Source organism: Onthophagus taurus, chromosome 6, assembly GCF_036711975.1.
Source record: "Onthophagus taurus isolate NC chromosome 6, IU_Otau_3.0, whole genome shotgun sequence".
NCBI classification, from domain to species: Eukaryota; Metazoa; Arthropoda; class Insecta; order Coleoptera; family Scarabaeidae; genus Onthophagus; species Onthophagus taurus.
The window spans coordinates 156,073-183,279 of record NC_091971.1 but is presented as its reverse complement, the minus strand read 5'-3'; the positions used below and the strand labels follow the sequence as shown (position 1 = coordinate 183,279).

General features: G+C 32.5%; 4 protein-coding genes across 5 annotated transcripts; all 4 read left to right on the top strand.

Moving 5' to 3' along the window:
• The first annotated feature begins 872 nt into the window (after nt 1–872).
• LOC139429950 (uncharacterized) lies at nt 873–13,537 on the top strand. The gene is made up of 2 exons (XM_071196416.1): nt 873–1,260; nt 12,633–13,537. Exons 1-2 carry the CDS (start codon nt 1,228–1,230, stop codon nt 13,266–13,268), a joined length of 669 nt encoding a protein of 222 aa, XP_071052517.1. The 5' UTR covers nt 873–1,227; the 3' UTR covers nt 13,269–13,537.
• LOC139429949 (uncharacterized) lies at nt 1,373–12,626 on the top strand. Its single transcript, XM_071196415.1, has 2 exons — nt 1,373–11,967; nt 12,021–12,626. Exon 1 carries the CDS (start codon nt 10,661–10,663, stop codon nt 11,618–11,620), a length of 960 nt encoding a protein of 319 aa, XP_071052516.1. The 5' UTR covers nt 1,373–10,660; the 3' UTR covers nt 11,621–11,967; nt 12,021–12,626.
• Nucleotides 13,538–19,486: 5,949 nt separating the features above from the next.
• LOC111415698 (cuticle protein 7-like) lies at nt 19,487–21,453 on the top strand. Its single transcript, XM_023047516.2, has 4 exons — nt 19,487–20,164; nt 20,597–20,662; nt 21,002–21,197; nt 21,248–21,453. Exons 1-4 carry the CDS (start codon nt 20,138–20,140, stop codon nt 21,373–21,375), a joined length of 417 nt encoding a protein of 138 aa, XP_022903284.1. The 5' UTR covers nt 19,487–20,137; the 3' UTR covers nt 21,376–21,453.
• A 986-nt stretch (nt 21,454–22,439) lies between these two features.
• Nucleotides 22,440–24,815, top strand: LOC111415697 (NAD-dependent protein deacylase Sirt4-like). Of its 2 annotated transcripts, none has more exons than XM_071196541.1 (5): nt 22,440–22,568; nt 22,625–22,721; nt 23,713–23,916; nt 23,965–24,383; nt 24,437–24,815. In XM_071196541.1, the coding sequence occupies exons 2-5, from the start codon at nt 22,664–22,666 to the stop codon at nt 24,764–24,766; spliced, it is 1,011 nt and encodes a 336-aa protein (XP_071052642.1). In that variant the 5' UTR covers nt 22,440–22,568; nt 22,625–22,663; the 3' UTR covers nt 24,767–24,815. The 2 variants fall into 2 exon arrangements, with proteins under 2 accessions (XP_071052642.1, XP_022903283.2); XM_023047515.2 differs by having other exon boundaries at nt 22,441–22,557.
• Nucleotides 24,816–27,207: the final 2,392 nt, after the last annotated feature.

Genomic DNA, 27,207 nt, shown 5'->3' with positions numbered 1-27,207 from the left:
AAAGACGGTAGCGCTATAAGGTTTTCGGCATTAGCAGTTTCTCGAAAAACGAGATCATGACATGTAAGCTACTTTTTTTCTAACTCTTATAGTTTCCGAGTTAGCCTATTCGGACATCGAATTTGAACCACCCTGTACAGCGTTTACCAGTTATGACCACCTAAAAAAAAGTGTAATTTTTGTGTTATTTTCGTGTATCTTCCTTTCGTATATCTTGGTGTTTTAGGAGAATTTGAAAGAGATTTTGAATCGAGCAGTTTCACTTTCGCATTCTCTTGTTATAATCAAAATACTATACATGTACTTAATTAACTATGTGTTTCCCTAATTCCACGAAATGTATCGAGTCTAAACTTTCAAAACCGAAGTTTTTGTTTAATATCAATGAAATCGATAAACTTTAGAAATTTTAAATTTGATTTCGAAATAATATATGAAAATTAAAATTACCCAAAACAAAGATTAATTATAATTTTCAGGAACATGTGGTCTAAAAGAACGAAAATCCTTTCTAGGTCATCCAGTGTCCAGATCTTGTTTTGGGTTTGTGACATTTAAAAAAAAATCACCATTGATAAACCAGTTTTGTCACTAACTGGGCGAAGTTTAAAATAAAAACACCAAAAAAATCCTTTTTAACTTTATAAATCATAATAAATCAATCATAAAAATTAAGAAAAAAAAAACAAAGATAATAAATCCACTTATTTTTTTTTTAATTTATTTTTTAGTTCGCATTATTTAGTCGTTAACAACCGCAATAACAATTGTAACGATAATAACAATCGTTCCACTTATAGTTCTTGTGATCGCCGCCGACGACGACGAGCGTTGGCTGCCGTGCTATCTGCTCGTTGGTTGCAAAATAATGAAGAGTTAGCCACCGTCGAGAAGATAGGTTATTTGGCAATCGCCAGTCGCGATGCGCACACCACTACAAGAACACCGATGAATACAGCTTCCACAAACAATTAAATCGTCAAATTTTCAAATTAAAATATTTATATATACGCGAACGCGCGACATCTATCTTTAAAGTTTCAAGAAAAATATCGGAATCGTTCAAAAAAAAAAGACAATTTTTGAATGACAATTAAAAGAATAATCGTGATTGAAAGTGTTTTTGTTATTTTTGATATAGTGTGCTTTGGGATTAATTTTGTTTTTTGATTTCACTTTTGTTTATCTCCGTTGTTTTGAATATTAAAGGATTAATTTTTTTGAAAAATGTGTAGAATAGTTATTATCAGTTTGATTTTGGTAAGTTTAAATTTTTTTTATGCTTTATTTTGATATAAAAATCTTTTTCAAATTTGTCGTTATATTAATTAATATATATTAATATATATATATATATATATATATATATATATAAATTAATTGTCGAATCATTACAAAAGAAAACAACCGATTAAACATTTTGCACGTGTTCCATCGTGCAGATTTCTATTTTTACCTTGACAACGATGTTCACTCTCTTGTATGATGGTATGTATTCACATTGAAGCTTTTACGTTTAGTTGACGGTCGTTGTATGTTTATTTGTGTGAAAAGGTTTTTATGTAACGACAAATACGTGATTTGCAAATAAATTAATTGTTTATTTTACACAATCGTATAAAAATAGATTAAATAAAAAATTGTTATTAATTTCTTTTCATTTTATACACAGTAAAACAGCAACATTGTTAAGAATAAAGTTTGCTAGAATTTATACAAAAACTTTTTTTTTTAAATCCGAGCTCCACCAACAAGATGTAAAACCACGATTTCATCTAATTTTCGTTTCTTAAGACGGCTAAAGCAAAAGTTTCTAGTTCTAGACCAATAACAACGTTGTGGATAGCTGTTCGAATTTGTGTGCATTAAAAATATTCCTTCAAACAGTTTGTGCAATTTTAAAATTTTCCGTTATATCGAAGTTTTACTGTAGTATAAAACCGATGATGTTATTTAAGTTATTGGTTAAACGAGTTACCGCACGATTTCCTATATTACTTAGTAGATTTCCTGAAGAAAAGAGAAAAAAGAGCGGTAATTAAACTCCGATTGCTGTCAGTCAATTTCACCTTCATTGGAAAAACGTTAATTGAAGGCGGAGAACGGTTTGACTTCAAGATCGAATTGCGGTTTGAAAATGAAAACATGAAGAAAGTACTTTCGTAATAAATTTTAATACAAATGTAGAAGAAAAATGATTCTAAATGAGGCGAAAAATAAATCACGTCCGATTTAGTACATTTATCCCTGACACGGAACCTTCGATTGCCTTCTTGGCCAAACGATTCAAGAAATTTTCTTATTCTCGACCTTTCCTCTTGCGCAAGAACAATGCATCCATTAAATAACTGTAACGATTCTCTAATCGCATTCCATTATTTCTTTACTTGTTCGTGCGTTGTTCGAGTGGGTTTCTTGACAATTTTCCGTTTTATGTACCGTTATTCGTGTACGTGAGAAAAAGGAAAAATTGATTCATAAAATTAACTCACACCGATCATTATCGATAAGATTTTAATTAGTGTAATTTCTTTTTGTTTCAAACCGATGACATTCCTTACCAACTTACTTAGTATCTTCTTGAAATAGAAAAAGTCATTTTGGAGTTATAAAATTTTGTATCGTAATTATTAAGGTTTGGCAAACATAATTCGTCAACAAGGATAACAACTCCTATTTGAAACTAATTTTCACGTAGGTGTTGTCCTCAATGTGTTTATTTGATTGTTCCCAAGCTATGTGTGACGAATCGTTTTCTTAAGCTTTTCTCATCAATCAAAAATGTGCATTTTTATTAATTATCAAGATTAGTTATTAAGATTTAATTTAGATTTCATCCCATATAAAAAAATTAAATAATTGCATTAATCGTTGACGTAACCGTTGAGTTCTAGCATGTTTTAATCAAATGAAAGAACTTTCTCCGTGCGCTACTAAACCATAACATCCGCATAAATCTTGATTCCTTCTTCCGATTTCTTCGTTTGTACGGACGAGTTTATTTCCTGTTTCTTTCTTTTGGCGACGGTAAACGAAACATTGTCGAGGTCATGGTTGACGTGAAAGCAGATTCCAAGTAAAAATGACTTTGTACTTGGAGGAATGAAAAAGATGTCGCTTGCGAAGAAAGGTAAAGTTTATAAATGGTGTAATTATTGACAGACGTTTAATGTTATGTAAGTTAATTAATTTCCTGGACTACTCAATTGTTACACCTCTCTGAGCATTCGTGTTACTTAGATGCCCAACAACAAATCGTTTTGTTTCCTTTTTAGTTTCTATACTTTCATCAGATAATCAAAATGATTCTTTCGAAATCATTCAAATTAGTTCATTTAATTCTTTTAAAATAAATTGAATTCAATTAAACAAAATTTTTAAACAAAACATCTTTTCGTGATGTAATTCCACCTACGTTCTAATTCTTTCTAAATTTTTCCGATTCTTTCGCACGAGTTTGCCATAAACCACTTTTACAAACTGTATACGGACTTTAATACCGATTAAACTAACATCATAACGTTAAAACGTTAAAATCGAAAGAAAAAAAAATATGGGGCATCTTTCACTTTTCAGATACATTGTAAACGTTTATTACACGATTTCTCGCCAATTTGTACATGTAACGGTTTTGTTGTTACAAACAAGTTAAGTAATATATTTTTTTAATTTTATTTAATCCATATAATAAATTAATTATCATTACAGACATTAATTTAAATATTAGTTAATTTTGTTGTTTTATGAAAGAGAGAAGTTTATTGTTCGTTCTATTGAGTTTTCTAATCGTTTCGAAACCCATCTTTGTCGATCTTTAAGGTAGCATTACGTTCGAATTTTTCCTATTGTAGAGACGCAACAGTAAATTAATAGCTTTGCGGTGGTTAACCGGAGCCAACAAGAGAGTATTAGAAGAAGAGAAAAGCAATTTGTAATAATGCCCCGAAACTATTTGCATTTATTAGATGTTTCAGATTAATGAAGACAACGTCGAATATGGAATTGCGAGCGCATTTCAGGTTCTTTTATTTATTCCAAACCGGTTGCGTAAACAAATTAATAGGCCTCTATCTACATTCCAGATGATCTCGCAAGATTTTAGAATTTTTTAATTCCACATTTATCAGATATGATTTATTAGTTCATTTATTGAAAATTGAAATAGAACATTTTCATTTCTTGTCTATTTCTCAATTTCAGTATTAATCTTGAAACTAATTACGAGATTGTTTACCTTGTTCTATTAGTTTATTCAAATTTAAGAAATGGAAAATGACATCAGATTAAGACGTTATCTTATTCCTAAAAGGAATTCTAGAGGATACATTAAGTTAGAATTCGCTTGTTGGGAATAAACAGAAGAAGAAGAAAGGAAGGACCCAGAAAAAATTATGACGAATTCAGAAAGAAAATGGAGGCTGGATACTAGGAAATCAAAAATTGAAGAAAGCAGTAGAAATTAGAAATGATGGAAAGAACCAGGAAACAGGCGAGAACATGTCAGATAGAGGCGAACTAAAGTCAGAAAGAAAGAAAGCACAATGAAACTAAAACATCGATGAAGACAGATTGTAGAACTTTGTTACAATACAGAATGTAGAAAATGCCACAAAGATGCAAAACTAAATCCAGAATCAAGAAATAAGTCAACTTGAACCAGAAGCAATAAAACCAAACTGTAGAAGATTGAAGCTAGACGGAAAATGTACAGGGTGTCCCAATTTCGACGTCCGCATAGGCTATCACCGAAACTAAAAGAGATAGAAAAAAAGTAGCTTACATGTCATGATCTCGTTTTTCGAGAAAATGCTAATGCCGAAAACTCCGAACAGCTATCGTCTTTTGTTTTCGCCCTATCGGCAAAAACTGAAAATTTTGCGAAAACGACATTCGCAAATATCTCACTTATTATGAAAGATGGAGTATTATAAATAAAACATTATATGGGCTACTTTTTACGAAAAATTATTGAATAATTAACAAAAATTCATTTTGTTCCGTCTAAATCTAATGTATGTATTTAAAAGTTAATGTTGCTATGGTGATAACCATACATACTATGATGGAACATAATGTATCAAATAATTGCCAAAGTTTGTATTTAAAAATTCGATATCAACTCTGGCATTATGTGCTGGCATTATGCACCAGCGTGTTAAGTGTCAAAGTATAACAAAACTGAATAAAACTTTACAATGAATTTCGAAAATTATGAAAAATGTAACATGATGGAATGCTATATGTTATCAGATAACAATGCGACGTTAGCCGCGGAATTTTATTTCACAAGATATCCAGAAAGAAGACAACCGCACGTACGAACCTTCAGCCGGTTAGCAGAAAATTTAATGGATATTTGGTCCTTCCCCAAACCACATACAAAAACATACCAAAATGACCTGCAAGAGAAATTGTAACAAGACGTCTGACCCAAAAGACGCTGCTCCCGAATATGAAAGAAAAATAAGTATAAACCATACAAAGCGGGGCTAACTCATTATTTACGTGCCGGAGATGTCAATCTAAGATTAGAATTTTGTAGATGATATTTAGAAAAATTAAATAATCTGCTGTTTGTTCAAAACGTCATCTGGACCGATGAAGTCTCTGAGTGTTCAAAGATGATTGGGGTTCAATGTATGGTGTGCCTTTTTAGATAATAGAGTTTTGGCATATAGTATCTACCATAAAAACTTAAACTCAGGGAAATACCTCAATATATTAAGGCAGCACATTGAGCCTTTAGTCGACAATTTGCCACTAAATATGTCTCAAATGATATATTTTCAATATAACGGAGCACAAGCACATAATGCCAGAGTTGTTAGTGAATTTTTAAATACTACTACAAACTCAAGGACAATAAAATCTAACAGGACTGCTACATCCATTGTTGTGACAGCCTACCCGCAAACTACGTCACACCATTTTCCACGCCCAGCTGTTGTTATCGTCTATGCATTTGCTGTGTGTTTTTAGAGGTTATATCCTAGACGTATTCATATTAGTTTTGAAGTTTTATGTTTTTAGAGGTATTAATGTCTATCATATAACCTCTAAAAACATAGACAGTTATCTACCAGGCGTGGCAAATAGTGTGACGTAGAGTGCAGGCAACCAACCCATAGTCGACTACAAAAATACAATGGATGTAGCAGTCCTGTTAGATTCTACTGTCCTTGCTACAAACTTTGCCAATAATTGGAAACAATGCTTTCCCTCATGGTATGGTTATCACCATAACAACATTAAGTTTTAAATACATACAATAGTTTTAGAAAGAACAAAAAAAATTGATACATTATATTCCATCATAGTATGTATGGTTATCACCATAGCAACATTAACTTTTAAATACATACATTAGATTTAGATGGAACAAAATGAATTTTTGTTAATTATTCAATAACTATAAGAAATATACCCCACAAACTATATATATTTGTTATCACAAGAAAATAACAAATTATTTTAAGTCATAGCCAACTATGGTTTCCATTTTAAAAAATAAAGTTACGTCTAAAATCTCGAAAATAAAAGATGGGAAAAAAATTCTACCTACGCCACTGAATTCTTCGTAAAAAGTTGTCCATATAATGTTTTATTTATAATACACCATCTTTGATAATAAGTGAAATATTTGCGATTGTCGTTTTTGCAAAATTTTCAGTTTTTGCCGATAGGGCGAAAACAAAAGACGATAGCTGTTCGGAGTTTTTGGCATTAGCATTTTCTCGAAAAACGAGATCATGACATGTAAGCTACTTTTTTTCTATCTCTTTTAGTTTCGGAGATAGCCTATGCGGACATCGAAATTGGGACACCCTGTATATGTGTAGAAGGAAATGTATTTAAATGTGTTTATGCTGAGTGTGCTCGCATCAACGTATCTGTACAATTCGTGTTGAGTACCACTAGCGTAGAGTGGTTTAGCACTTTGGAGAATTACATCTCCTTAAATATAAGGGACGAATGCATGATCTAGCTCCAACATAGGGTAAATAGAGGCATGCTTTATAAGTCGAGTTCGGTTAAATTGCCAAAATACCTCTGGACATGGTTGGACTCTGGGATATATGCTATAAATTGCTGGAGTACAAATTAAAGAACTTTCAGCTAGTTCGACTGCGACAAGAAGGTTGGGAGCTAACTCCAAGTGCTCCATGGCAGTGTTACCATTTTTACTCTACGCATTTTTACACACTACATATTATGTTCAAAATCTGACATTAATATTTTCTTTCTAATTTTCCCTTGAATTAATATATTTTTATAGTAGAACGTTTGACATTTAATTTGACACAAAACTCGTTTCATAAATTTTATTTATTTCACAAACGTGTAACAATTTTTTTATAATTGCTTAGGAATCAATTAAAAATTATTAAAATGTAATTATTTAGCAATTATCGCTTCTCCTATTTAGTCAATAAAGTAATTATTTCTTTCTAGAAAAGTATCAATAAAATAATTCATTGTAAACGCAAATTGAATCTTAAACACCACAAACGAAGTGAATGAAAACCGAATCTTTCTTTTTTCGTAAGAGAAAAGAGATCCCTCGTGCCTTAAAGAAACCTAACAAACCGTGAAAACCGTGTCCCAAGCCGTTATTATTGTCTGGATGAAAGCGTAAGGATGGGGAATTTCACCTTTAACCTACGATTCACGATCTCCATTCTTAGTTTTCCAAATTACTTCCTTGTTTATTAGAAACGGCAACCACAAAAACGAATTACGAAACATTAATTATTATTACAGTTGTCTCTTTTTTAGTTTTGTTTATGTTTGAAACCGAAAACTTGTGTTTTCATCGTTAACCTTGACATATTGAATACGTAACATTTTTTTTAACCAAATAAAAACCAACTTTTAAAAAGATCTTTAAGAACGACTTTGGTAAAGGTTAAGGCGCCAGAAATCTTGTGGACGAAAGTGAAAAGTGGAGCGGTAAAAGGAGTTGTTAACGTTTTCTTATGATGACACAAAATACATATATGTATATAAGAAGTTACTAAATGTAGTTTAGTACTAATATGTACGTAAATAAGTAGTACAGATTTCAATCATATTTTAATTATTACTTTTTAATTATGATGACCTTTTCTTAACGCACGTTACTTAATAAAAGTTATTAAGATCGCTGACTGCTCATAAACGCGTTATGCATGAGCTGGCAGAGTTAAACTCAATGGAAAATGAAGAATGCACATAAACAGTGTTCTTCGTGGTCATGACGCAAAATTCTTGTGCAATTCTAATTATAGAATACGCATAATTTTAATTGATTCATTTTATTCAAAAAAAGAATGCTTAAAATGAATTTCGTTTTCATTTTAACCCCATAAATCTTTTAATGCTCACATAAGAAAGGCGATTGTCGTCGTAAATTCTGCTTCGATCTGAAGGCCAAAACGACTGAAAACGTTCTTCATTTCAAAATAATTTACGATTCCTTGCCTCCGGGTAAGAAATAAGAAGTAATAATAAAAAATATTGAGTTTAATAAAAAGTAACAATCTAAATCGAAAAATTGCTTTGCTAATGTCATTGCTCGAGAGATAATAAACATTCCCGAGCAATCGATTAACTAAATGTCGTGATCTCTATTAACTATGAAACCGGTGACTAACAACGGTAACAGCTGTAGTAGTAGCTTGAAAATGAACGTTGTTTCTTCCTTGAATTATAAAATATTTCAATGTCGCATTTTGTATTTTTTTAACCTAGATTCCACTTTACCCACCCTGATTAATACTTTAATGGATCCCCCTAAGGTAAAAGAAATAGTATTAAAGTCTTCTTTGTTGTCGTTGAAGATCAAGATAAATCCTGTTAATTAACCGTTTCAATTAGTATTCATAAGAAGGTATTTATTAAAAGTTTTTTCCGCTTGAGGCAAGGTTAAAGTTTTGAATAGTTGATTGATTGACATGAAATTTAAAGATTTATTACGATTTTTATTTAGAATTTATCTTTAGATATTATATAATTATAGTTAAACATATGTTAATTAATAAGCATTTATTGTTTTTGATAATTACAATTTTCCCCTTAATACATCCTAATATAATATATGTCATTAGTATATTATTTCCACCCTCTTCCACCATTTCCATACCCTCGGCTCCTCGGCCCAATCTTCCCCTCATCCATCCCTTTGTCTCCTCACCTCCACAACCATTCTCATCCATCGTTTCCCCTCTCCCCCCTCTCCTAAGATCTGCCTTCAGTCCATCTCCTCCTCCCTCAACTCACTGCACCCATTCAACATATGTTCCAACGTTTCCCATTCCTCCCTGCATAGCCTACACTACCTCTCCTCATCGGCCATCCAGTATCTGTCCGCTCTCTCCTCGTTTCCACAACGGAACCTAGCCACCAACTTCTTCCCTTCCTCATCTCCTTCCAATAACAAGTATCTAGGTAGCCCCTCCGTAATTATGTCCCTGTACCTTTCGTTATACCTCCCCTCTATCTCTCAACTCCCTCCACATCTCCCTACCCACCCTTCGTCTACTATTTATCTCAGTTACCGAGTAGCCCGCTCGTCTATAATAGTTGTCTCTGTCTCCTTTCCCATATTTAATCTTTCCCTCTCTAATTTCCCTCCAACACTCCCCCAAGATCCCGCAGTTTGGCCTCCCTTCTATTCTTTCTTCATATTTCACTGCTCTCCTGCCCCCCTCCACTCTGACTTTATCCACCTTTACCTCTTCCCTCACTATATACCTCGGTGTTTCTCTCGCCACCCCAAGCACCCATCTCCAGTATCTAGCTTGCACGTCCTCCAGCATTGCCTGCTCTCTCCATCCCCATACCTCTGCTCCATACATCATCACACTGCTAACCAGACCTTCAAACATAATCTTCCTCGCTGCCACATTCCTTCCAAAGACTCTCTTCCCCCAACCCCATACTTGTCCCATCACCTTATTCGCCTTTTTTGCCATAGCTATCACATGCGACCCCTCCCTGTTGTCCTCCCTGAACACCTACCCCAAGTAAGTATACTCCCTAACCTCCTCGATCTCTTTTCCCTCCCATCTCCAGTTTTCTGTTCTTTTTCTCCCCCCCCCCTTACAAAACTTCATCATCCTTGTCTTCCCCACATTTACTTCCAGCCCCTTCCCCCTAAAATATCTTTCCAATGTCTTTATCATATCTTTCATCTCCGCCGCTTCTCTCGCCATGACCACGATGTCATCCGCGTCTGCTAACATATGCACCTTTCTACCTCCCACCACCAACCCTCCCATTTGCCCCTTCCCCAATCTATCCTCCAGGTCCGCCGTATACAGTGCAAACAGAATTGGGCTCAGCGGACATCCCTGCCTCAGTCCCTTCGTCGTCCGAAACACGTCGCTCAGCTTATCTCCCACTTTTAGGCCAGGCGCGCACTCGCGACTTTATTGTTGACCAACTTAAAAATCGCTCGATTAAAAAGTTGCCATTAGATTTCCGCTCAGCGCACTATCGACTAGATAGTTGCTGCAGTCTTAAATTTCAACATGGACGCTACTGATGTAGCATGTGTCTGTGCGTTGATTATCAAAAGAAGAAAAAGGAAGAACAGACGTTTTTGGGTTCATCTCCTCATTAGTCAGCGACTGTTTAATGGTCAATTTTATAAACTGTTGAAACATTGAAGGACCACCCCATGAAATTCTTCAGTTACTATAGAATGAGTTATACGAGTTTTAACATCTTACTGACTGCAGTTCAAGATGAAGTTTACCATAATAACATTGTTTCTTACAGATATTTGGCAACAGGCAACAGCTTCGCCTCTTTGCATTTTGAATATTTACTTGGCCAAACAACAATAAGAGAAATTGTGAGAGATACATGTATCGCTATTTGGGAATGTTTAGTGTCTATATATATGCCACCAAAAAATACTGATGACAAGCGAACAAATTTTCCTAACTGCATTGGAGCCATCGACGGCAAACATATTAAAATAAAAAAACCTGCTTCCAGTGGATCTGAATTCTTCAACTATAAGTGTTTCTTTTCAACTGTGTTGCTTGGAGTAGCAAATTCCGACTACTGTTTTACTTCAATAGAAGTTGGAGCCTATGGTTCTGCAAGTGATTCCAATATTTTTAAGAAATCAAAATTTGGTAGTTTACTTGAAAAAGGACAGTTAAATATACCAGGCCCAACACTGCTACCAAATGAGGAAACCGGAACTGTCATGCCGTTTATAATTTTAGGCGATGAAGCATTTGCTACTTCAGAACATATTCTACGTCCATATCCTAGCAAAAATTTGTCAGTTACGAAACGTGTCTTTAACTATAGGCGATCAAGAGCCCGTAGAATGGTGGAGTGCTCGTTTGGCATATTAGCTGGCAAATTGAGGATACTGAATAGGCCATTAGATACCAGTCTTGAATTATCCGATATCATTATAAAAGCATGCTGCATTCTCCACAATTTTATTAGGAAGCACGATGGAGTTTGTTTCGAAGATAGTTTGTACGAATGTCATTTAGATAACATGTATCCCGTTGGAACAAGAGGTACCGTTAGAGGTATTCACATTAGAGACTATTTTGCAAAATATTTCACCTCTCCTCAGGGAACTGTTCATTGGCAATATGACAAAATTTAAATAAAAATGGCAATACAATATACAGGCTGATTCAAAAGTATTTGGCTAAAATGAAACCCTATGTGGAATAACCAATTTTAAGTCGAAATGAAAGAAAGCAACTGGTAGCAACTGACCGAATAATCGCCAGTGCGCGCGTACAGGTTAAAACGTGTACGTTGCATTATTCCCGGCAACAGCTGAGTCGCCTTGAAAATAGGGCAAGATGTAATTTTTTAGTTGCCAACTCAGTGTATTTCATTTTGGTGATTTTTAAGTTGCCGCAACTAAATCGCTAGTGCGCGCCTGGCCTTATCCTAGCCATAGTCTCCATTTATATTTCCTTCACTCTCGCAATTAGGTGTTCCGTGAGTAGTTAAACATATGTTTAAAATGTGTAAAACATAACATACCTTTTCAGACGCACGAGTAAACCCGAATATTACTAGTTCTAGGTCGAGTATTAGTTCTAGTTTTAATTATCATTCAGCACTGACGTCACGAACGTGCCGACGAGCTATACACCTCTTCCCTGGATGTAGTAGTACTCTTAGATTTTACCGTTTTGGTAAAAGACGATTTTTTACACTATCCATTAGATAAAGTTATCAACCACATTATCTAGAGGTGGTAAAAGTGGGCAAAAGCAGAGAAAGTTCTATTCAATTTCATATTTTTAATATCACTCATTAACAGTAACTAATTAAGAACACTTTTTTAATTACCAAATAAAATAATAATAATCTTATATTTGGCTTCTATCTTAATTTAGAAAGCTTTAAAAAACCGTTTCTATTTCAAAAACAAAGAATAAAAACGTTCATTTCTACATCATCTCATAGTGCGTTATTTTCCGGTTTGTTACATAAATTAATGAAGAACATATATCACGTGGTAACGCGATAGATTACATACTAGAATAAACAACTTGAAAGCCTTTCTCTTATGTAATACCTTATAAAATAAGATTAAAACATAAATTATTTCTAAAAATTGTTCAATTAATTCTTTTTATTTTATTTTTTTGTTTCAGTGCCCTTTCTTGGCTATAATCGTCTCATCAAAACCAATAATGGTTTCTTTTGGAACAAATCAAGGCCCGATAATTCCAATTCAACGTTCAACGACATTGAGACCACCCCCCTCAAGAATAGATGTTGCAAATTCAGCTCCAGCTCCGGTTTTTGAACGTCCCGATGATATTCCAAACCCTGCAACTTATCGAGCTTTAATTCCTCACCAATATCGACGAAAAATTTATTCGCATAAACCGCATCCGAATTTGTTATTGGGGACTCCGGTTGATATTAAATATACAGGGAGATTCGATAGAAGGAAAGAGTTGAAGCGACAAATTAAATCACTCGGAACTGGTTATACGGGGCCGCAAGTTTTTGAAAAACAAGAATATGAGTATGAATTGGAAAAGAAGAATGATAATTTTGGGTTGAGGAGAAACGATGAGGGTTTTACGCAACAGAATCAAGAAACTTATCAAAGAAACTTTGTTCCTCAAATTGGGATCGTTTATTCATCCGGGTTAAGATATTATATTCCTCAAATCGATTATTCGCGAAGTGAAGAAGACTCCAATTCGGTTTATGATAGAGATGATTCTAGGTATCAAGATGACAGGGTTTATCAAAATAATCAACAAAAAAATTATTAAAAAAAATGTTTTTTTTTTTTGTAACTAAGATTTAAAATAGATCATAATTTCTTTTGTATGTACTAGAGTTTATATCATTGTTAATATAAACGTTTTTAGTACTAAAAATTAAAATCGGAAACAATTCTTGTGTCGTTGTAAATAGTGCCAATACACAATAAGAACATCTTATGTTAGAAAAATATAAATAAATATGGACTTGCATGTTTAAAATATTTTGTAAATATACGATATCAGTCAAGAAATAAAACGACTTATTCTAAATATAATGAGTTTTTTTAATTAAAATAAAACCTCTATAATATATTTTAATTAAGGAAATAAATGATATTTCTTAAGCATTACTGCAAAGATGTAATAATACTTTAAGAGATATTTAGTTTAAATTATTAAGCAGTTTATCTATATAAAAAAATCAAATCTAATCTTCCGTTTAGTATTAAATCGGTTTTGATCATACTTTCAAATCGTATACACTCTTCGTTACGCTTGCTTAATCTCACCGCGCTGTGCTAGAACTTTCATAATGGCAGAGGCAAGAAAATTAAACAAACGTTATTTCATACCCCGACACGCCCGTATTAAAATTAAATTATTGCTTTGTTGCCACGGATTACTAAATCGCGTGCGTTACACACCGAGATGTAACTAAAAACAAATTAAAAATTAAGAAAAAGCAGGAAATTATTTCCTTCTGCCATCATAATTATCCAATTGTAATCGTTTTTTTTCTTCTTATTTATTATTCTTAAAAAAGACCTTGTTTAAGATTCTTCTTTGTATTCATACATCAGAATAATACAAAGAGTGAGTTCTCGCTGAGTGATATAATGACATGTTTGCTGTTTGCGGTTGTTTATCATGTATGCTTCGGTAAATTTCTTGAATACAATCACGACTTAAAAAAAAACAAACATTTTAATCGTTTAAAAAAATCTAAGAATAAATTCTTACATTATTTTAAGTTGAAACTTCTAGAGTTTCTTTGTAATTTATCTTTAATCGAAGTGTTACACTTATACGTACGTATGTATACAGATGTGGCAATAATACCTTTCTGCCCGCAAGCAGTCGAAGATGAATAGCTAAATTCGTATCAATATGCTAATTGAAGAGGTGTGTATGCAATTCTAAAATGGGTAAGATGAGTGGTTATGTTATTTCTTTGCTTCTGTTGTAATTATGTTTAACATGAACGTGACAGGTTTTTATTCTAAAGATAAATTAATCACTTTCTTTTGATTTGTATACTTAATCATTTCTGATAGATTTATACAGGGTGTCTCAGCGAGACCGGTCATTAGACGTTTCTGGGGTTCTGGCGAAAATAAAAATTTGAGAATTCAGACTTAAGTATTATCAATTACGATCTCTTCGACTAAAATATTTTCAGATTTCAGATTTATTACTTAATTTTTTTTAATGGAACATCCTGTATATGTTTACATATTTGGATTTGTCTGTTTTCATGGTTTATAAATAAGTTTACTTTTTGCAATTTGATTCGGCCGTTCTCGAGTTATTCGAATTTTTCTAGAAAAATCTGCTCCAGCAGACATTTGTTCAAAAAATCAGAGAACACTCAATTTTTGGGATATCAATTTAGGATTCAGAATATGCTTAAACAACATGATGGAGTATGTTTTGGTGCCGAGAACGGCTGTCTAGAACGTTTGGTCACTTTACTATGGCACGTTAACTTTTCAAAATTTGAAAGTACCATAACTTTTTTTAAATGGCACCCCCCATATTTTATTACTTAGTCGTCTTCGGCGTCTCATTCTACATCTTTTATATCCCATATGTCCCATACCTAACATTAATAGTTTGGGAGATAATTAGGGTTTTTTGAAAAATGCACACATATCATATGGATATTTAGCCTAGTGTGCCATGAAAAACAAGCCTTCTCAATGAGTTCTTGTCAAAGACTCACTTGTTTACCACACTTGATGCATGTGAGCAAATAATTATCTGTTATGTCCCTTAATATTAGTACTGAAAAGATTTAAAATCGATAACAATAACGAAAGTAATATTTACACAAATCAAGAAATTCTTAATTTATTTTGTATGCATAAAAAGCGCGACAAAGTTCGTAGTATGATTCCTAGATCTTCTTTGGCAGCTCGAATTGAGGTGTTGGGGCTGGGCTCGAAATAAGCCAAGGCATTCACCTCTTCCGTTGCATTATCTACTACATTTTTTGGTCAATTTAACACGTGATTAATTCGTCCAAAATGCAAAAAATTTGCTTCTATTCTTCTAAATTTATCTTTTGTCATCGGAGGTAAATGCGGATAATTTTCATTAAACATTCTGCAAGTTCTACTAAGAACTTTGTCGCACTTTTCGTGCCCAAAAAATAAATTATGGATTTCTTTATTTGTATAAACATTATTTACGTTATTAATATCCATTTTATCTGGTTTCAGACTCACAAGCATCAAACAACGTAAATCAGACTTTGACGTTTGTCAATAAGTCATTAAACATTTGTTTTCCATGGCACACTAGGTTAATATCGATGTGATATGTGACCATTTTTCAAAAAACCTTAATTATTTCTCAAACTATTAATGTTAGGCATAGGACATATTGAGTATAAAAGATGTAAAATGAGACGCCGAAGACGACTAAGTAATAAAATATGGGGGGTGCCATTTAAAAAAATGAAGTTATAATAGTTCCAAATTTCGAAAAGTTAACGTGTCATAGTAAAGTGACCAAACGATTTAGACAGCCGTTCTTGGCACCAAACCATACTCCATCATGTTGTTTAAGCATGTCCTGAATCCTAAATTGATATCTCAAAAATCGAGTGTTCTATGATTTTTTGAACAAATGTCCGCTGGAGCAGATTTTTCTAGAAAAAATCGAATAACTCGAGAACGGCCAAATCAAATTGCAAAAAGTAAAGTTATTTATAAACCTTGAAGACAGACAAATCCAAATATGTAAAAATATACAGGGTGTTCCATTTAAAAAAATAAAGTTGGTGGCGGCTTCCGGTATAACCGGAAGTGCAAGAAATCTGAAAATATTTTAGACGAAGAGATCGTAATTGATGATACTTAAGTCTGAATTCTCAAATTTTTATTTTCGCCAGAACCCCAGAAACGTCTAATGACCGGTCTCGCTGAGACACCCTGTATATGAATGTTTAGAAAATAATTATATCTTAAATTAATCTTTAAAATGACTCTATCTGGATGATTGGTCATTGTTAAGCTATTGTTAAGTCTTCGTAAGATTTTGTCAACTACGCTGCTGGCATGTAAGAACTGGCATACAATGGAAAATAAAGGTGTTCTTTTCTGACGATTTTTCTTCTTCTTCTTGTTTCTCTTAGACTTGCCGGTCTGCTAATTTTGAATTGTGTTTTCGAATTTTGATTGACTTGCTCTAGCCGTCGATGTTGAATGCCGACTATGTGCGGAGGACGAGGAGACGGTTGAGCATGTTTTATGCCACTGCCCTGCTGTTAATCGTATCAGATGCTCGATTTTTGGGTCGCAGTTTATGTTCCCAAATTATCTGAATGACTTTTCACCGAGCAAGGTATTAATGTTCGTTGGTCCGCCTACGCGATATGTAATTTATGTTAATGTAATGTCTTGCCATCTTTTTGTTGGTTCTCCTTGTGGATGGCTTTCTGCTGATTTTCCCTCCATTGCTATAAGCGGTAGTCTCTGCTTGCCCATTTTCTTCATATGGCTGTAACCAAGGTTTATAGAACATAAGGTTACCTCATTCCCTATGCCTCTCTAGTATCGATTATTACCCCGCAAATTGACGTCACTGGTTCGATACAGTCAGAATAAAAGATAGCCTATACGTGCCTATACTGTGGTACAGTCTTTATAAAATATTTAAACCTCGCATCGTGTTGTGTTGTTCATAGAACCAGGTACGTCACTGACCCACCTTGCCTCTCAGAGAAGGAGAATCGGTATTGGGTAACCTTATGTTCTATAGACCTTGGGCTGTAACATCTTCTTCTTCGCTATCTGCGCCATCGTACAACGTCCTCTAGGAGGCGTCCTCGAAAGCAAGTAAACATTGCAATTCATCCATTCGATGACACAGCTAAAACTTGCACCAAAGAGCCATGACCACCATTGCAGGCACGGAAGTCCAATAAGACTACAACAGAAATATTTGTATGACATGAGAGGGTAATACAAATACCGGAATCCTAATAAAGCTTACGGCTTAATAAGCTTTATTACGACTCCTGTATCCTCTTTTACATTGTTATTAAATAAAGATAAAAAAAGTTCTAATTCTTTTTTTAGAATTTAATTTAATTTAAAGAGCACGCTTCTCTTAGGAATTTATTCTGTCGATTCGATTTATACAAAATTCCTCGTCGTCAATCACTTTTGCTTCTCGTTTTTTCTTTACGTGGATAGCACTTCTACAAACCAAATTGCATGCCATTATGTGTTATTACTTTCACCCGCGCGCTGTTGGTCGCAGTTTCGATCCAAATTGATGAACAACAATTTTATCATGAAACGTAAACTTCACATTTCAAACGTTTAAACGGTTACGTAACAGAAGAAAAAAATGTTATTACATCGCAACAATGTGGAAGTTGTTAACTTTTTTGAAGTGATAATAAAAAGAGGTGCTAGCGAAAACTTGAACAATTTTTTTTTAAGTAACTATTTCGTATTGAAAGGAAGTTGATTTCTTGTTCAAATCTTATTTTCAATTTATTTTTTGTTTAAACCTCTCCAATCCTTTTCCTCGCTTATTAGAGAAGAGAGATTGTTAATATTTGATAACTTTTTATAAATTAATAAGACATCTAAAAAATAAAAATTTACACTCTATCTCCCTGTGATTGAAATCAATAATTAAATAATAACTACCATCACCAACAAAAGACATCTTCATTATTACTTTTACTTTCACTTCCTTTATTTCATCCGTTTACTAAATAATAACAATATTTATTAGGTCTGTTTATGTTAGTTTCAAATTTCTTTATTCTTATTTCACATTATTCTTTTTATCTGATTTTCTCGGTTTCATAATAACCTATAAATAAACCATTACTTGGGTAGTTTAGATTTACATATAATAGCCAATGATGCTACTACACACGCAGAGATTTTTTTCTTTATTCAACAGTGACGTAACCATTTTTGCAATTTAACACATTAAAGTTAAATCCTTAAGTCCCCTTCGAAATGTAAGTTTAATTGATACCGATAAGGAAACGCAAATGTCGTTGATTAATACACGAAGGTTGTAAAATTTGTATTAACAAGAAAGTTTCTTCGTGTTTGTAATAAAGTGCGGGTGTTTAAAACTATTTTCTGATAAGAAAGTTGTTCTATTATACATGCTTATAGATAAACTCTCTAGTTCTAGGTCTAAAACTAACACTAGACGTAGAACTAAAAAGTTTCGAGTTTAGCCCTGCTTGCAGAAAGCTGTCTACTTGTATTAGATTAAATACTGCTTGCAGGAGACTAAGTACTGTTTGCAGACGACTACACACTGTTTAATGTTATTTAATGTTAATTTAAATGTGACTTGGCTATAACGGACATTTCCTTCACCGTATTAGTCCGATATATTGAGAGTTTTACTGTATTTTTATTGTGTTTTAAATTTTTCTTGATAAAATTGACAAAAAAGGAAGTTAAGAAGTCTTAAAAAAAGTTTGACCATGAAACCAAATTCTAACAAATTTTTTTTACCTTTGTATGCAAATACCTAAAAGATCGTTTTTAAAATTCAGATCAACGACTTTATATGTCTTTAGTCTTTATGTTCAATGTCATATGTAAGGTTGAATCGGACAACGTATTTTTTATTGAATTATTGCTTCTATATAAGATATTTCGATTATTACCGTTGATAATACGATGACTTTTAAAGACTGCTTAGAAAGATGTCTTAAACCCGATGTTATTGACATTCTTAATCGTTTCTCCAAGGCGCTCCTATAATCGGATATAATACAAGATTCTTTGGTAATTTCGAGAACGTGTTTCGCTACATGCAAGGTCATCAAGTAATTTTAATTAATCTTTAAGAATTACTGCCCCAAAAAATGTAGTAAACACTAAAAATGTGTCTTATAAAAACTTTAATAAGCATATAAACGATTATAATAAATATTCACTGTTGTATTGGTTGCCTAAGTTTTAGGAGTTATTTTTGAATTAATAAAAATTTATTGTTTTATTTGAACAAATTTAAATAAAATTTAACAATAAAATCGTTAGTTGAAGGATTTTGAAAGTGATATATGCTCCAATTTTCATCTGGGATCAAGATAAAAGTGACGTGATGTTGCAAAACTAGATTTCAAGCATCAGTTAAACTGAAGGTGAATGAAAGTAAGTCAGATCATCTCGGAGACGTATAACACGTGATCATTTACTTTTAAAACTTAAAACCCATCCTTATCTATTCGACCACTCACGTCGTTTTATTTTCATCGTGCTTCAAACAACAAATTTCTTCGTCTATTTAAAAATTTTTTTAACAATAACAAATTTTTTTACTTCTAGTTAATATTATTTAAGATTTACGTCCCATTCATATTGCACAACAACGTAATGCACTCTCAATCGGCGATGAGAGGAGTCCCTTCCCACCCAGTATTAGAAGAAGAAGAGCATCCTCAACGCACCAGCTCAAATCACCCGGAGAATGTACCAGATTCCTATTCTACCCACAATCTAACGCCTGTTTTCTTAACGAACGATAGCAAACATGTCCCGTGACCACATCTTAAGTGATCCGTGACAACATTCATCGATCAATTAATTACACATTAATAGTTCTTGGAAAAGTAACCTATTGATTTATTTTACCATCGACTATTATAACGAAGGTCAATAATGTTTTTGAAAACCTTCAATAAATTGGTAAGTTTAATTAATATCAATCATTATTTTTATGTGAGTTAATTTTGATTATAAATATTATCTTTCATAATACTTTTTGTTACATAAAATATTATTTTTATAGATTGTAAAGTTCATTAAGACACAACAATAGGTTCACTTTTTATTTCTTTAAGCTCATTAAAAAAGGTTACACAAGAAGTGTGAATAAGTTTTTATTAGTCTTATTACGGTTCAATTTTAAATTTTCCAAATGAAACAGATCGATATGATCCACTCTTGGATAGAGAACTCATCAATTAAAAAAAATTTAGGAGTGTCTCGATTTTCTCTTTATCGTTTTTGCCTTCCCTTTTAAGGAATGTAAAAGCAACAAGTTGATTGGCATCAATTTCGATCGTAATTCGCTTTAATAAAAAGAAAGATTGATTAAAATTATTTATTTTTTTATAGGGTCTCATCGTTTTAGCAATAATCATTTTTTGTGTTAAGCGGAATTTTTGCGAGAATCCAAACGATGTAAGTACTTTATTATTTAATAAATTTAAAATTATTGGTTTAAAACTAAAAACAAAGTTATCGTAATATAATATCAGAGTTTGAGCAACTTTAATAACAAGGTATCCTCTTTATGAAAATGAATGGGAGAATTATTGTATTATTATTATTATATCGCAATCTTTTTTTGTATCTTTATAAAGCATAATAACTTTATTTCTTCGCTATTGTTAAATAAAACCGTTTTAACGGTATTTATTTTTAATCGTTAACCTTGTTATAAAAACGTTTCTGTTTTTCCATTTTATCGAGGATAATAATAATTATTAGACTTATCTTGTTCTAATTTTATCATTTTAGGTAGTCTATTCTTTCAAATATGCAATCGATCAAGGAAATATTGGTTTACGAACGCATCATTTCGAGGAAAGAAACGGTGATTTAGTTCGGGGAAGTTACAGCCTCTTAGAACATGATGGAAGAATTCGTATTGTTGAATACGAAGTCGCTGGACCAAAAGGTTTTAGGGCCGTAATTAATTATAGAAGACCACCAGGTAATAGAAACAAAAACGTTTAAAACATCTAAAACGTTTTCATTTTTTAGGACCACCTATAATGGGACATTTAAAATTCCCGCAATATCTTAAAAATCCCATTATATTGGCAAAACCAGTTGGATACATTACAAAAGATTTATTTTTGCCGTATAACGCGTATCATAACATGATTTAAAGACATGTTTGTCTTAATTTTTATATTTATTATTTTTATTAAATGAGGTGTAAATAAAAATCATTTTAAAATTTTAAATTTAATAGTGACATCTCTTACTTATTTGTAGAACTACATAAATACGTTCGGACTTTGTATAGAAAATAGAATACTCTATAAACAACAATAAACAATGGTTCGGATTAAGACGATTTCCTAAATCATTATTATTATTGAGATTAGATAAATTTATTTCGTGAAATAAACTTAATGATTCATGGAAGCTTATTAAAGTTAAATTTATTTAAAAGAAATTACTCAAATAAATTTGTAATAAAACAATAGCATAATAGATGGTGCTTTTCACAATTATCAAAGATTAAGTTTTTAAATATTTTCAGATTTTTTTGTTGTTAACTCGCTTGCCTTTTCGACTCTCTATCATCTATTACATTATAACAATCTTTTTTGAATATACCACATTAATCCACGCAATATCTTAAAAATCCCATTATATTGGCAAAACCAGTTGGATACATTACAAAAGATTTATTTTTGCCGTATAACGCGTATCATAACATGATTTAAAGACATGTTTGTCTTAATTTTTATATTTATTATTTTTATTAAATGAGGTGTAAATAAAAATCATTTTAAAATTTTAAATTTAATAGTGACATCTCTTACTTATTTGTAGAACTACATAAACACGTTCAGACTTTGTTTATAGAGAATAGATTACTCTATAAACAATGGTTCGGATTAAGATGATTTCCTAAATCATTATTATTATTGAGATTAGATAAATTTATTTCGTGAAATAAACTTAATGATTCATGGAAGCTTATTAAAGTTAAATTTATTTAAAAGAAATTACTCAAATAAATTTGTAATAAAACAATAGTATAATAGATGGCGCTTTTCACAATTATCAAAGATTAAGTTTTTAAATATTTTCAGATTTTTCTTGTTAACTTGCTTGCCTTTTCGACTCTCTTCATCTATTACATTATAACAATCTTTTTTGAATATACCACATTAATCCAATTTCCAAAAAAATCTTGAAAGTCATACCTTCATTGATCATTTTGTTCATAGATGGCAAAAACAACCACCATCTGTCAACCCTGTCAACTTAACAAAAAAAATTTGCAAAAATTAACCAAACAAATTGATAACATTCTCATTTTGGACAATAAAATCGTAATTATTACGTATAAGCGAATTATGAATCTCCTATTTTCATCACAAAAATTTTATATTGTTTTAGATAACTTAACCTCAAAAGAAAATGTTGGGTTTGTAAAAAATGTTTCAACAAAGGTTAAAACAAGATCGTCAAAAAATCTTAAAAGAAATTAATAAAGGTGAGTTTGAAACGTTAAAATCATTAAAACAAGATTATCCGGATTTCCATTGGACGAAATTAACTTGCGAAAAAACTGGGGATACTTTATTACACATTGCTTGTAAAATTGGGGCTTTAAACGCTGTTAGATACCTTTTGGAGAGTTTCAAAATAATCGTAATTGAACCTAGAAATTACATTGGAAAAACTCCATTACATGATGCTGCTCATAATTCTCATTACGAAGTCACAAAATATTTATTGAGTTTAAACATTGAAGTGGATGCATTAAAAAGGGCTGATTGGACGCCTTTAATGTTGGCATGTACGAAAACAACAACAGAAGCCAAAGAAACAATAAGATTATTAGTTGAAAATGGGGCTAATGTTAATTTTCAAAATAAAGATGGTTGGACAACGTTACATTTAGTTTCACGTGAAGGAAATTTGGAAATTCTAGAACTTTTAATGAATTTTAATTTAGATTTAAATATAATAACGAAAAACGGACGTTCCGCTTTACACATAGCTTGTCTTCACGGTAACTTTGAAATTGTTGATAAACTAATAAAAAATTCAAAAATAGATGTTAATTTAAAAGATGGTTGTGGTAACGGTCCCATTCACGACGCAGTTTTAAGCGGAAATTTTGAGATCATTTCATATTTGATCGAAAATAAAGCTGATATTAATACAACTAACAGTACCGGATTAGGTATTTTACATTTGGCGGCATACAAGTGTCCTGATGAAGTTGTTGAATATGTTATTGTAAAATTAAAGGTGAATTTAGATTTAAAGAGTGTTTTGGGTTTAACACCTGCTCACTTTGCCGCAAAGGCACAAAGAAAAACCACGTTTGATATTCTTAAAAAATTCGGGGCTAATATTGATATTGAGGATTTATTTGGAAGAAAACCTGTTGATTATTTTGAACTATTATAAATTTATGTTTAGAGAATGTTTTTTTTTAAAATAAAGTTTCTATTTTTAATTTTTGATATTTTTAGGAGTTAAAATGTTACATTGCTGTAATTTTGCCTTAATAAATCCAAAAATAACCATGAAATTAAATGTTTTGATACGGAATTTATATAACTTCGTCCCGAATCATCAAATAACAAGGGAAAATGACGTGGAATTTTTAAAAGAATTTTTAAAATCATCCACGAATATCTTAGTTTTAACAGGAGCGGGTATTTCAACTGAATCGGGTAGGCACATTTTTTAAATTGATGAATAAATATAATATGAAAATTAAGGAATACCTGATTATAGATCGGAAAAAGTTGGTTTATATGCTCGATCGAATCACAAACCGATTCAACACCAACAATTTTTAACATCTCCATCTATACGAAAAAGATATTGGGCGAGAAATTTCGTTGGATGGCCGAGGTTTTCAAATTGTAAACCGAATTCAACGCATTTTTGGGTACGCGATTTGGAATTAATCGATAAAATTTCTTGCGTTGTCACACAAAACGTCGACGGTTTGCATACAAAAGCTGGAACTGAAAAATTAATTGAACTACATGGGTCTTCTTATCGCGTTTTTTGTTTAAATTGCGAAAAAATTTATTCTCGACATGATTTGCAACAAGAAATTTTAAAAATTAATCCTTTTATCGAAGACACATCAAATATGATTCGACCCGATGGAGATGTTGATATTTCAGATGTAAATGACTTTTATTTATAATAAAGCAAAATAATAATTTAATTTGTTTTTAGGAAACCGTAAATAAATTTGTTATGCCAACTTGTACGCATTGTAACGGCTTGTTAAAACCGGATATTGTATTTTTTGGCGATAACGTACCGAAACGAAGAGTTGAAACGGTGAATAATTTTTTGAAAGAAAGTGATTCAGTTTTGGTTTTAGGGTCGAGTTTATTCGTTTACTCAGGGTTTAGAATTATTTTACAAGCGTTAGAAGAGAAAAAGGAGATTGTTATTGTTAATATAGGCGAAACGAGGGCTGATAAATTGTGTTTAAACAAAATTAATGCCCGATGTGGTGATATTTTATCAAAAATATCTTTAAAAAGCCTTTTAAAATGATTGTTAATTTAAATTTGTTGTATAATAAAGAAATTTCTTTTAAAATGGATGCCTTTGATTATATATAATATGGATTGAGCTAACTGAATATACAGGATGTCCCGTTAAGCGTACGGAGCGGCTGTATCTCAACAACGGTAAGGCCTAGAGGTTTGGGAAAAAAATCTTTATAAGCAAATTGGGCAAGAGAAATAGCTGGAAATTATTTTGAAGTTCGTAATTCGACCGCTAGGGGGCGTAACTGCCATAGAGAAACATAAAATTCCCGCTATCTCAAAAAGTTAGACGATGAGCTATAACTTTGACAACATCATTTAGTAGCTTGGATAATACCACATCGCTTTTGTTTTGCAACATTTTTCATATCTGTCATAATAAGGAAGGGGAAGGCCAATGCGTTTTCAAATGTTTACATTTTAATATCTCCTGGACCATTCAACCGATTTGAATATTTTTGGTCTTGTTTGAAAGAGCATTTCATGCTCTTTTAAAAGATATTTTCAGTAAGACCGCTTGGTTTAAAACAAATAAGCTAGAGGGCGTTATCTGCAGCGGTTACATATTTTTGTGATTTTTGAAAAAAAGTTAAATGGAACGGTACTATTTACTTCACGGACCGTTAATCACCATAAAATTTGCTAAATATTAGTGAAAACCGCATCTCGATATATCCATCCATTCTCGAATTATAAAAGAAAATGTTAAAAATTCGTATATCTTAATCGGATCAAGTTACCTTAGGAAACAAATAAGAGAGAACAAAAATTTTATTTTCTAGAACCTTCCTTCACACTTTATCCAAACTTAGAACTGCTTCAAAACTACTTTTGAGGCGTATTGAAAAGCCAACGGATCAATGAAACATCAACAATGATAATAAAACAAAATAAACCAAAACACTTAGAATAACTTAAATTTTTGGCAAAAATAACTCACTAATGAGCGAAATGCCTTCCATAAACCTCGATGCATTTATTTAATCTGGTTTCGACGAAAAAAAAGCGCTGCTTAAGTCTCTTCCCTGGACACGTTTTTACTGGTATTTAGTGTTTTGTCATATTTTCCCTGGTTACTGGTTTTTCTTGAAAAGTCAGGTCATTTAGTCTACCCAATAGATAAAGGGGTGAAAGCAATGTGGGTTTTGCTCGAACCAAGAATGCATATTATGCAAGTTTACATCAGCTTGTGGACAGATGCTTCATGCATCCATAGCATTTGTGATAAAAGGTTTGGATTTGCACAAATCATATTTAAAAGTCAATGGTAAGTTCAGTCTGTTATCATAATCGGTATCTGTTAAGGCCTGATGTAAAACAACGTGGTGGAGATATTATTTTCTTGAGAACTCTTGTGGACAATTGTTTTCGGAGTTCCCAGATTATGTGGGATCACATTGCGCACCGATATGATTTACGAATTCATAGAGATGTCTGAATGGGCTACACGTTGCTAGTTTTCCGTAATCGCTAAGTCAATCTTAAAAACACTTCTAGAGAAAAATGTCTTTCTTTGTCGTAATTGCGTTGCACATTTTTGCCATGCAGTTGCATCGTATTCGAAACATTGAAAATAAATCATCATACGCTCTATCATACGCTTCTGCGTTAGTAAATGACATGTTTACAGTTACCATGGTAACGTGATTTGTTTTTCTCGATGAGGTAACTGGATCCGATTGATGGCACTCGAGTTTTTAACATTTTCTTCTATAACTCGAGAACGGGTGGCGATATCGAGATGCGGTTTTCACTAAAATTTAGCAAATTTGAAGGTGACTAAGGGTCTGTGAAGTAAATAGTATCGTTCCATTTAACTTTTCTTCAAAAATCACAAAAATATGTAATCGCTGCAGATAACGTCCTCTAGCTCATTTGTTTTAAAGCAGACGGTCTTACTAAAAATATCTTTAAAAAGAGCATAAAATGCTCTTTCAAACAACACCGAAAACATTCAAATCGGTTGAATGGTCTAGGAGATATTAAAATGTAAACATATGAAAACGCATTGGCCTCCCCCTCCCTTATTATGACAGATATGAGAAATATCGCAAAACAAAAGCGATGCGGTATTATCCAAGCTATTAAATGATGTTGTCAAAGTTATAGCTCATCGCCTAAGTTTCTGAGATAGCGGGAACTTTATGTTTCTCAATGGCAGTTACGCCTCCTAGCGGTCGAATTACGAACTTCAAAATAATTTCCAGCCATTTCTCTTGTACACTTTGCTTATAAGGATTTTTTTCCCAAACCTCTTGGCCTTACCGTTCTAGAGATACAGCCGCTCCGTACGCTTAACGGGACACCCTGTATCTATTAACAAAAATGTGGCTCAAGGTGAATAGACGCAGATGGAAAGCGATAATGTGAAAGTGTAACAAAGATAGACATAAAACGGTACTAAACAGACGGGCGCATGCGCACAAAAGTGTCAAACCTCTTCCA

What these genes read in the sequence shown, in the direction of transcription:
- LOC139429950 (XM_071196416.1), top strand. Translation starts at nt 1,228, where the DNA reads ATGTGTAGAATAGTTATTATCAGTTTGATTTTG. An exon ending in TTATTATCAGTTTGATTTTG is followed by an intron (nt 1,261 to 12,632) that starts GTAAGTTTAAAT and finishes TTTTTGTTTCAG; the next exon opens with TGCCCTTTCTTGGCTATAAT.
- LOC139429949 (XM_071196415.1), top strand. Translation starts at nt 10,661, where the DNA reads ATGAAATTCTTCAGTTACTATAGAATGAGTTATACGAGTTTTAACATC.
- LOC111415698 (XM_023047516.2), top strand. Translation starts at nt 20,138, where the DNA reads ATGTTTTTGAAAACCTTCAATAAATTG. An exon ending in TGAAAACCTTCAATAAATTG is followed by an intron (nt 20,165 to 20,596) that starts GTAAGTTTAATT and finishes ATTTTTTTATAG; the next exon opens with GGTCTCATCGTTTTAGCAAT. An exon ending in TTTGCGAGAATCCAAACGAT is followed by an intron (nt 20,663 to 21,001) that starts GTAAGTACTTTA and finishes TTATCATTTTAG; the next exon opens with GTAGTCTATTCTTTCAAATA.
- LOC111415697 (XM_071196541.1), top strand. Translation starts at nt 22,664, where the DNA reads ATGTTTCAACAAAGGTTAAAACAAGATCGTCAAAAAATCTTAAAAGAA. An exon ending in GGGTATTTCAACTGAATCGG is followed by an intron (nt 23,917 to 23,964) that starts GTAGGCACATTT and finishes ATGAAAATTAAG; the next exon opens with GAATACCTGATTATAGATCG. An exon ending in GAGATGTTGATATTTCAGAT is followed by an intron (nt 24,384 to 24,436) that starts GTAAATGACTTT and finishes ATTTGTTTTTAG; the next exon opens with GAAACCGTAAATAAATTTGT.